The 12,182-nt window shown below is 33.1% G+C and overlaps 1 protein-coding gene across 4 annotated transcripts in view; it reads left to right on the top strand.

Annotated features, from left to right (window-relative positions):
* Positions 1–12,182, top strand: part of ERBB4 (erb-b2 receptor tyrosine kinase 4) — a 1,164,817-nt gene that overhangs the window by 883,681 nt on the left and 268,954 nt on the right. For all 4 annotated transcript variants that reach the window (XM_037849192.1, XM_037849193.1, XM_037849194.1 and 1 more), the window contains 2 exons: positions 4,890–5,022; positions 10,426–10,519. In XM_037849192.1, coding sequence (XP_037705120.1) covers positions 4,890–5,022; positions 10,426–10,519 — 227 coding nt within the window. The remainder of the gene's footprint in view (positions 1–4,889; positions 5,023–10,425; positions 10,520–12,182) is intronic.

Below are 12,182 nucleotides of genomic sequence, written 5' to 3'. Positions count from 1 at the left end.
AGATAAACATTCAAAAATCAATTGAATCCATATACTAGCAATGAATTTAGGGATACCAAAATTAAAATTAAAATTCCATTCACAATCGCTAAAAAAAAACAAGCAATACGTAAGTAAATTCAACAAAACATCTATAGGACTTGTATGCTGAAAACTGCAAAATGCTAGTGAATGAAAACCAAAGATTTAAACATATGTAGAGACATACCATTTCACAGGTTTGAAAGATTCAGAATGGTAAAGATGTTGATTCTCCCAAATTGCCAAAAAAAGATTTAATGCAATTACTATCAAAATACCAGCAAGATTTCTTGAGATATAGACAAGATTATTATAAAAAAAAAAAATTATGGAAAGGCAAAGGAATTAGAATAGCTAAAACAATTTGAATGAAGTGGTAACATTCAGCTTACCTGACTTCAACACTTATTACATAGCTACAATAATCAAGGTTATAGGGTGTTGGCAGAGGGATAGATACATGAGTCAATAAAATAGACTAGAGAAACCAGAAATAGACCCACATGAATATGCTTGACTGATTTTTGATAAAGATGTGGAAACAGTTCAATGGAGGAACAATAGCCTTTAGACCAAATGATGCAAGAGCAAGTGGACAGTCATTGGTAAAAAAAAAAAAGTGAACCTTAATGAAAGTCTCATAGCTTATACAAAAATTAACTGAAAAAAGATCTTAGAATTCAACATAAAATGTAAAGCTTTAAAAATAAAGTCTTCTTAGACTTGACACCAAAAGCACAATGCATAAAAGGAAAAATTGATAAATTGGACATCATCAAAATTGAAATTGTTTACTCTGTGAAAATTCCAGTTAAAAGGATGAAAACCCAAGCTACAGCTTTGGTGAAAACATTTACAAACTACATGTATATAGAATATATGAAGAACTCTTAAAATTCAACAGTAAAACAAAATCCAATTAAAATGAGCAAAGTACGTGAAGAGACGTTTCAGAGAAGAGAATATACAGATGGCAAATATGCACATGAAAAGATGTTCAATATCATCAGCCACTGTAGGGAAATTCAAATTAAAAACACAATGAGATATCACTAGAAAAGTATCAGAATGGCTAAAATAAAATTAATGGGAGCACCAAATGCTGGACAGGTTAGAAACAAACTGGATCATTCTTACCTTGCTGGTGGGAATGTAAAATGGTGTAGCCACTCAGGAAAACATATTGCCAATTTCTTGAAAACTTAAAATGCTTCTACTGTCCGACACAGCAATTGCTCTCCTGGGCATCTATCCCAGATAAATGAAAATTTATGGTCACACAAGGTCTGTAGATTAATGTATTTAGCATCTTTATTTGTAATATCTCAAAACTGGGGAAAAAAAACAACCCAAATGTCCTTCAGTGGGTGAATGTTTTAAACACTCTGGTATTTCCATACTATGAAAAACGACTGACATTAAAAATAAGCTATTAATACATGCATCAACCTGGATAAATCTCCAGAGATTTATTCTGAGTGAAAAAAGTCAATTGTAATGTTACTTATTGTATGAGTCAATTTATGTAACATTCTTGAAATGACAAAATTACAGAAATGGAGAACAGACTAGCAGTTGCAAGGGTGTGAGATAAAGGTAGGGAAGGGAGAAAAGTGCATGAGCTCATAAAAGGGCAATGTGAGGGATTCTTGTTGTGGTGAAAATGTTATGCATCTTGACTATATCATTGTGAATATCCTGGTTGTGATCTTGTAGTATATAGTTTTGCAAGATGTTACCATGGGGAAAAGCCGGGTAAAAACTAGATGGGATCTCTGTGCTATTATTTACATCTACAGATGAATCTATACTTATCTCAAAAAATTTAATTAAAAATATATAAATTAAACATCTGAATGATGCCACTAAAATAACAAATCAAAAATTTATAGCTCACAAGCCAACAAAAATGATACAATGAAATCTTGTAAAAATTCAGTTAATCCAAAATGTGGCAGGAAAAAAATGATGGAAAAAGGGAAAAGAACAGATTAGACAAGTAGCAAACAAATAAGAAGATGATTGATTTCAAATTTAACCATACCAATTATCAAATTAAATGTAAATGATTGAAATATCCCAGTTAAAGGCAGAGAATTTTAGATTGTATAAAAAACACAAGACCATACTATATGTTGCCTACAAGAAACAGACTTCAGACATAAAAACTCAAGTAGGTTGAGTCAAAAGATGGAGAAACATATAGAGAAATAGACCAATGGGGCAGAAAAGAGAGCTCAGAAACAGATCCACAAATATATGGGCAACTTATTTTTTGCAAAGACTCAAAGGTAACTTAGCAGAGAAAGGATTGTCTTTTCAACAAATGGTTTTGGACCTATTAGATAGCTATATGCCAAATGAATAGCTCCTTGCACAGCACATGTAGATAAATTAATTCAAAATGTATTATATACCAATATGTAAAACCAAAAACTCTCTAAACTTCTAAAAGAAATCATGGGAGAAAAACTTTGTTGACCTTTAATTAGACAACGATTTCTTGGATATGAAGAAAGCATGATTCATAGAAGAACAAATTGATAAACTGTACTTCACCAAAATGTAAAACTTCTACTTTACAAAAAACAAAAACTGTTAAGAGAATGAAAAGAGAAACCAAAGATTGGGAAAAATATTTACAGAATATATAAAGAATTTTCAGTACTCAATAATAAGAAAACAAACAACACAATATGAAATGGACAGGAGATTTGAACTGACACTTTACCAAAGACAGTGTTTGGAAGGCAAATACGCTCATTAGAAGATACCTATTAAAAAGGTAAAATTAAAATGACTGACCAAACCAAGTGTTGGCAAAGATGTGAGGGAATTCAAACAATTGAGTTGAGTTCATTGCTGGTAGAAACATAAAATTATGCAACCACTTTTGAAAACAGTTTGACCCTTTCTTAAAAATGTTAGCATCTGATATAATCCACCCATTCCACTCCTAAGTATTTACCCAAAGGAAATGAAACTGTATGTCCATAAAAAGACTTCTACAAAAAAAAAATTTCATAGCAACTTAGTTTTTAATAGCCAAAAATGGAAAACATTCCAAATGTTCAACAGGTAAATATATAAACAAACTGTGGTATGTCTATACAATAGAATAAACTCATTAATAAAAATGGATAACTATTGATATACACAGCACTGTGGATGAATATCAGAATAATTATGCTGAGTGAAAGAAGCCATGCAAAAAGAGAGCCCTTACTGTATGATTCTGTTTATAAAAAATTAATATACAATGAGTGACAGAAAGCAGATCATGGTTGTCTGTGGTGGGTTGGACAGGAGATGGATTATGTAACAGCCATGAGTAATCTTCTGGAGCTACTAAATATATTCATTATCTTGATTGTGGATATGTTTCCTGGATGCATGCATATGTCCAAACTTACCAAATTTTACACTTTAAATATAAGCATTGTAGCATTTGTCGTTTATTCCTAAAAAAAAATACTGAAATCATACACACACACAAACACTCACACACTCCTTCAGTTTTCTCTCTTCAACAATAATGTAAGAGATTATTCAATTAAGCAGTTATAAAGAAAGTGAAAGGAATTTTTTTATCAGTCTAAGTCTGCCATGAGACAGTTTAGCAGTGGCTCCCCCATAAGGCCCAAGGATATAGGAGAAAGAGTATGTGAATTGTGTTACTGTGATTCATTGTGCAACTAGTCAGCAACACAGAAACAGGCAGTTTCCTCTCTCAAGTACGGATTAGAGAAGGTAATTTTCATGAGTATTTTATAAATGATTCCCTCTTTATCTTACGATAATGTATTCAAGGCCATCCCAACCCTCCTCACCAATGCTCTTGCCATGGTAACCTATATCCCATAAGAAGTAAAGCCCTGTAACTAATGGAAAGATAAAGAAGATTTTCATGTTTTTATCTTCTTGGGAATTCATAGTTCATGAAAACTGTCAACGATTGGGTTTTGGATGCCTCAGATCACTTTTCAGATACCTAGAGTAACATTTGAACTCTTTATGGGCCCTTCTTACTGAAGATTTAGTATACCAGCACTAAAATTATGTTACATAAATGTTCTTCAGCTTAAAAGAGAACAAAAATGTCAGACTTAAAGAGGCATGGCCCAAAATTCTTTGGCACTTCTTCTAACATATAAAATAAATACGTAAGACTAAACGTTGTTGGTCACTACTTTAATCTCTATACCTCCTCATAAATAACCACTACAATTTGCTAAATATTCTTTTAACTTTTTCCTTACATGTGCCAATTCAACATATATCAAAGTAGGCTTAGTCAGACTACAGCAGAGGCTTGTAAAAAACTTGTATTTTATTTCTATTCTTTTTTTGCCTGTCTTAACTTCCATATATTCTTCTTTTTCTTTCTCTTTTTCTGTTGATTTTTTTTTTGTTTTTTATTTATTGTTATTTTATACATCATTATTTTACAGCAAGTAGCATTTGTTCTAATTCTTCAAGGAGCTCTCATATGGAATTGAAAACACAATTTTTGGTACATTAGTGGAGAAAAGCATTGGCTTAGGAATGGTGTAGTTTGCTCCCTACTTGGAAGGTTACTTTCGATCACTCCCTCCTCTCTGTAGTTTTGATATATACAAATGCCATTTACTCAATCTTGTGAAAAATTTAATGTTGCCACACGAACACGGTGACTGGGGTTCTACGATACGGAAGAAGTTGGGAGTAGGTGGGCACATGGTGATTGCTTAGCAACCAAAGTTGTCTGACACAGATCTCTTTCCAACAAGTTCCTTTATGTATCACTTTACTTAGGAAGACTTACATGAAAATTATAAATTTTGATATAGGCTTCTGTTTCATTGGACCTTGCTTTTTGTGTTTTTCAGCTGCGGAAGGAATGGTGTGCAACCATCTGTGTTCAAACGATGGCTGTTGGGGCCCTGGACCGGACCAGTGCCTGTCGTGCCGGCGCTTCAGCAGGGGAAGGACCTGCATAGAGTCCTGTAACCTCTATGATGGGTAAGGCACCTGCCAGCGCTGCCTTTGCTTCGTGGGCTTGGAGATGCAAAGTAGGTCAGATCTAATGGTTATAAGAAAATGGAAAATTTCAGAATGTTTCTGCTGGCCAAGATTTCTCAAGAGCACTCTTATTATGCAGGAAGAATTCTTTTAAGGAGAAATAATTCCATTTGAAATAACAAGACAATTGTGTGTGTGTGTGTGTGTGTGTGTGTGTGTATTATGTATGTAGAATAGTATTTGCACTTTTAAAAAGATGTACCAACCTAGTCTTAGTAAATTATACCAATATATACTCAAGCAAAATATAAGCCTGTTTTTCTTACTAAGGAGTTTGTTATAAGTAATCTCCCTTCTGATATGTCCCAATAATCTTTTAGTTTCCCATCAATTTTCATTTGGAGTTACTACATAAGATTTGATTATTTCTTCCATTCAGGTTGTATGTCTATTTGATTGTGTATTAGGAATGACCTACATTTCTGTCTCTGACACCTGCTTTAGCTGTATAGAAAAACTACCTTTGCGGTTTCTAGTTGAAGTGGTTCCTGAAAATGTTCTACCACTTCTGAGAGAAAAGCAGTATTTTAAATCAAGCATCTTAAATCCCCTGTGGTTCTACAATAATCATATTGCACCCAATAAAACCAAGTATATTTACCTTGTAGTATGGCACCTCCTACACTCATAAAATCACTTTATCAAAACATAAACTGTTTCATGCATCACAGTTTCCTTCATTAGTGTGATAATGGTTTTTTTTTCAGTGATTGCTCCAAGTCACATTTTCTTATATTGTTCACTAAAAGGATTCTCAACGATTTTGCAATGTGTAATTTTAAAGTTCTATATTTCATTTCTTCTTCTGACTCATGAATTGTCACATTTTAATAACTGTTTTCTTAGAACCCAGATAACATTATAGTTTGGCATTTTACACTAGAAGGATACAAATCTATGGCCCATAATGATATTGGTATGTCTCTCCTTTGCAAGATAGCCAAAACCAATTCCCTTCATAAAATGTAGGGGAAAAAATGAAAATGAAAAGTTTAAGTATAAAAACAACTTTAAGTAAGCATTTAATATTTTTTTCAGGAAAATTACAGCTTGTAAATTTGATAATAAAGAGCAAATTATGTGCTGACATCTCATTTGAATTGCATTCCTGGATGCCTGTTCACATTATTATGATATAATGATATTTTCTACACATAAAACACCTCAGATTAACATATGCTCTTTTTGTGTGTACAGTGATAAATGCCATTAAAATGAAATGTAGTTGACTTTAATTCAATTAAGTGAATGTTACATTTAAAGATTATTGAGTACATATATACAGTATTAAAGACAGAATGGATTCTAGAAATCATTTGATCTAACAGCAGCTTTTTATAGTTAAACAGTGAGAACTGATGTTATTAAATGTACTGGTCTAAATCACAACACTATTTGAAAGTGAACCAACAGTAGAACTCAGAGAATCTGATTTTCTTCCTGTTTCCTTTCCAGAATACTATTAATTTTCATTTACTATTTCAGTTGTAAACTTGTCAGAAACATGAAATTTATAAATATGAGTATATACACTGTTCTGGTTTGATAAAGCTGCCATTATGCATTATGTATACCAGAAATGGATTGGCTTTTATAAAGGGGATTTATTAGGTTACAAGTTTACAGTTCTCAGGCCATAAAAATGTCCAAACAAAGGCATCAGCAAGAGCATACCTTCACTGAAGAAAGGCTGTTGGTGTCCAGGAACACCTCTGTCAGCTGGGAAGGCATGTGGCTGATGTCTGCTGGTCCTTTGCTCCTGGGTTCTGGTTTCAAAATGGCTTTCTCTAAATTGTCTCTGGGCTTCTGCTTCTCTTATTTTCTCTTTCAGCTTCTGTGCATGCATTCTCACTTATTCTCCCAGGGCACTTCTCTCTAAGCATATAGGGGTCCTCTCTTAGCTTCTCCAGGGCAAATTCTGGGCTTCATCTCTTAGCTTAGTATCTCCAAACATCCGTCTGTCTGTATCTCCCAGCATCTTCAAACATCTGGGTCTGTGTCGGCTCTCAGCTTCTCTCCAAAATGTCTCTCTTAAAGGACTCCAGTGATGTAATTAAGACCCATCCTGAATGGGTGGGGTCATATCTCCATGGAAATAATCTAATCAAAAAGTCTCACCTACAGTTGGGTGGGTCACATCTCCATGTAAACAACCTAACCAAAAGGTTTCACCCTAATCAAAAGACCAATAAGTCTGCCCCCACAAGATTGCATTAAAGAACATGGCATTTGTGGGGGACATAATAGATTCAGACTAGAACATACACCATTCTCTTTTGCATTTCTGCAGAACATTAAGAATTAACCAAAGGAAAAATGTAGGTTTTATAAATAGACAACACTGATTACTAGACTGTTTTTGAAAGTTTAACATTTTGTACTTTTATGTCATTAAATAAAATCTATTAAAGAAATATAAATTTGTAAATATATTTTGCAATAATAATGTGGTCCTGGATAACCATAAGCATAGGATTGAAAGGTAATAAAGGAAAGTATCTTGTCAAAGTCTGATGCAATTGTTGCCTGGCCCTAAGAAACTCCCTACCTTCCTCCTTTTAGAACTGGCTAGTTTCTTACAGTATTTCCTGGTAGCTAAGATAGGCTTTAGGGAAGAATAAACATCCTAGTTGAAATGTTTAAACTTGAATACATAACTTAACCTTTCTAAATTTGGTTTTATTTTATGGAAAATTAGAATAACAGTGATGTCAACTTCATAGGGTGGCTATGATTTTCAAATTAGAAAATAATAAAAAGATCTTGTTGTAATTCCTACCACTATAATTGTTATCATTGTTTCTTCCTTACTTCTAATAGTTGAAATGGTTAGGTAGAATAGTTATCTTCAGAAATGAGAATATAATCAAATACAAATATGACTTTTATCAAAATCGGGAAGCCTATTTCTATTTAAATAAAAAAGTTTGGCCCTCAGGACAGAAGAAAAAAAAAAAAATTAGCCAATTCCTGAATGATTAACCTCAAATCCAGGTCATATAAAGCAATATAATCTAGCAACTGTTAACTATCATAATGTACAAGCAATCAAAATTTTTAAAAAAAGAAAACTAAGTACAAAGGAATCTTAAAACCTTTGTTCAACCTCTTTTAAAACTTTAAGAACCTGGAAACATCAAAGAAAGTGTTAGTCTAAGCTCTGCAGGCATTTTTTACATTTAATAATCACAACCTCTCAATGAAACACTATTTTTCCCTTTTACAGATGAGATTTAAGAAACTGAACTAGAGAAGTTAAGGCAATTAAGCCTTAGAAATATTAGTGTTGGTGATAGGATGTAAATTAGGAAAGACTTCATTCCAAAGCATTTGCCCTTAAACAGAGGATTGGTTAAGGTAGCACACATATAACCAGAAAATTGTGAGAAACGTGTAATTGGAAAAACAAGTTAAAAAAAAAAAAAATCCATGTGCAAAGCCCATGGTCAATAGACTGTGATTTGTTAGGTAAGGTTCAAGTGAAAGGGGAACTCCGGCAGTCACGATACTATCACTGGAAGACAGTAAAGAAAGAAAGGAAGAACAGAGGTGATGAAGGGCAGAAGTATTGAAGACTGCAGGGATCTGTTCTGAGAGGAAGAGTGAGAAGCTCTGCAAATTCTCTCTACAGCTTCTGTGGAAGACACGGCTATGGTGTCTCTCTGATTTTTCATGACATGTGCACTGTACTTCTCAACCATGTAGGGTCTGGAAGGGAGGATTGGGGAAAGAGAGGAGGAAAATTATGCCCTAAAACATAGCACCATAAATTTATGACTTTCATTTAAAACCACAACCCTTTGGTATTCAAGAAGCTATTATATAGAACCAGTAATTCCCTGATGATCCCACACTTTGCTGGAACTGTCAAATAGTTTCATTATATGGGCTATGTTTTTGATTCTCTTTTCAGTTTAACTACACTCCCCTCTCCAATACCAAGTCATTCTGACTTTTATTTTCTTTAGATTTCTTCTGTTGAGTACTTTGTATTAATCATGTAGACAAATCATGTAAAAAAAAATTCTTTTCATGTAATTGAGATTTTTAAACTCAAGAAAATTTATAAAATATTTGGTCCATGACAAACCAAAATTCCATCTTAAATATGCAAAATTAATGTAATTAAATGTGTGTTGTAGACATAATTAAACAATAAATTTATGCTTTTCATTGTGAAAGATCAAACTTAATTATTTTGCCTTGGATTAGATATGATCTTAATCCTACTGACAGAAAATATAGATTACCCTTTGGACTTTGTTAGTTTATTAAGGATTTAAAATAGCTGAATGAGATAATTTATCATGAAAGAAATTGTATAATTTACTATTGGGAAAAATATATTTGCCATATTTAAAATGCTGTTGGTTTGGAATAGTAGGTCATGATTTAAAGGCACAAAATAATAAAGTAAATAGAAGCATTTGGTCAAATTTTAATGAATCATTAATAACATTCTAAATTGTCTTTACCGTTTTCACACATTAATGAGAGTGTATCAGATTAAATATATTGTAGATGGCTGACACTCAATTATTGAAATGATAATTTTGAAGTAAAAGTTGTTTGGAAAATTTATATAATGATCACATTTATATACAAATAGCCACAAAAATGTAAAGATGCAAGAAGGGATGACCATCATCTCAGGAGATTTCAGTTAGACAATTTAAGGATTCTACCATTAAACTAGCTAGTTTTTATTTTATACCATATAGACTTATTTCAAAAAGAATTTAAACTGAAAAAGATCTTGTGATACTAGATCAATAATCTAAGAAAAATTAATTTTATCAAAAAACGATATTTTCTCTAATTTTCCAAGACAGGTATTTTTAAAGGAGACAAGAAATCAAAGTATTTTTTGAAGTTTCATAAAAAAACAAAAACAAAAACTGAAGGGTCTTGGGATTTGAAGGGCAAGGATGGGGAACTTTCATATAACTTAGCAACAAGAAAAATACGATAGTCTCTCAGAAAAAAAGTACAGGCACAGCCTTATAAACAGGTAAAAATGGTTCTCCTTTGTCATCATAAGTGTTAGGCTTTTGTTTTGTTTTTTTGAGACTGCTGCCATACTTCTCACAGGAGAGAGGTTTCCTGAATGAGACTGGTTGAACCCACGGAGGATAAGGAGAGCCATCTGGCTGCCGTTTATCTTTTCTCCTAATGGAGAAGTTACTCCTTAATGTACAGGGAAATGTTTCTGATGCTCCTGGCATATAGAGAAACAAACTCTAGAATTTACTCTGCCAATAGGACTTTTAGCAGATGTTACTTCATTTGTTAAGTTGACAGCTTGTTTGCTTTCACTGCCTCATGCAGCCAATGTTTTCACAGTGAATTTCGGGAGTTTGAGAATGGCTCCATCTGTGTGGAGTGTGACCCCCAGTGTGAGAAGATGGAAGATAGTATTCTCACCTGCCATGGACCGGTAAGCCTGAAGACATCTGTAGCCGTGTTGGCTTATTTTTAGTATCATGTATGAATGTCTGTTATGTCTTTATTTTATTGTTTTATCCATCCATTCAACAGGAATTTATAGCATGTTATGAGGAAACAAGTTTAATATTCTGCCCTCAAGAGGCTTACAGTTTAGTGATAGAGATATTTAAAAATTCAATTTCATAATATTTATGAAATTAAGCATTTATTATGCCCCAGATAATACATTTAAAGAGAAGAAATGAAATATGGAGTTGGCCTTTAAGATTTCAGTGTTGAAAAGAAAAGAAAAATAAATAAATAGATTGAAGCATAAAATTGATAATCTATGAATAACTATAAGTTTTATAGGAACAAAATGAAGGAAAAACTAATTTTGTCTTTGGGAAGGAAGGCTATAGAGAAGTGATATTTGGTTTGTGCTCTAAAGAAGATGATTCTGGAAAGAGGAATGTGCAAAGATATGCAAGTGTGAGAGTTTATGTTAAGTTTGGTGAGAACTGTAAATCTTCATATCTGTTTCTAATCGTTTATAGCTATTATAAATAGTGTGGAGGACAGTTGAAAAGGAAGAGGAAGACAAGAACTCATAAACTACAATCTAAAGCAATATGATAAGTACTGTGGCAGAGAAAGAATTGAGCTCTGAGGAACCAAGGAGCAATCGTGGGATCAGAAAAGTCCTCATAAATGAGGTCACATTTATATAGGTTGAAGACAGACTTAGAGAGTAAATAACAGTTATTTTTTAGACCTTTCTTTGGTTTACATCATTGAGTCATTTTTCTTAATGATAAGGTTAGTATGAGTTTGTCATTCCAAAGTGCCATGTTCATCCTTCTTTAGACAAATTTCCAGTTTAGATTGTTGAGTCATCTCTCAGTAGATTATTTGGGGACTAACATTTAGGTGTAGCTAAGAGCTCAACAGTGCTCCATAAGAATTCATTTGAAACTTAAGTAGTAGTATTTTTTCTACTAAAGTGCTTATTCAGCACTTAATTAGCGTAGAAAAAAATATCATTGAGCCCTCCAAACTTCCATTAGGCCCCAATGTGCTGTTCTGGAACTTCATCTAAAGAAGGATGTGGAAAACTTGGACAGTTCAGAGGACCACCACAGGATGATTAACCTTGGAAAATCAGATCTATGAAAAAAAGAAGTGGTGTTATTTGTCCTGAAGAACCAAAGTCTAAAAGACATTTTAATATATAATGCTCTCCAAGTAAGTATGCAAAGGGCCTATGCAGCTATATTCTTTCTCCACTAAGAACAGTAATGGAAAATACTATTTATCTCCAGCATGGGAGATTTAGATTCTATAAAGAATGTCATGGCAAACTGAAATAAGTATCTGAGTTTTTTTAAAAAAACTTATTGAGGTGCATTCTTGACCATAACTCATAGAACTAAAAGTTCTTTTTCTGAGTGAGACTTTTGCAGAGTGTGTTAGACTTTAAAATGTGCGATTGCAATAATGTGCCCATATGCTCAAAAGAAGGTAGGGTGTATCATGTCTCTAGATTCAGTTGTAACATGTATTGGGCATAGATTTCAAGAAATATTTTGGAAAATAAAAGCTATTAATGACTGCCCCAAATTGCCTATTGCCTCCTCTGTGAATCGATATGGATGCCACTGCACTGATATGTC

This window comes from Choloepus didactylus, chromosome 9 (genome assembly GCF_015220235.1).
Source record: "Choloepus didactylus isolate mChoDid1 chromosome 9, mChoDid1.pri, whole genome shotgun sequence".
NCBI lineage: Eukaryota > Metazoa > Chordata > Mammalia > Pilosa > Megalonychidae > Choloepus > Choloepus didactylus.
The sequence above is the reverse complement of the archived record's forward strand: the minus strand, read 5'-3'. Positions and strand labels throughout refer to the sequence as shown.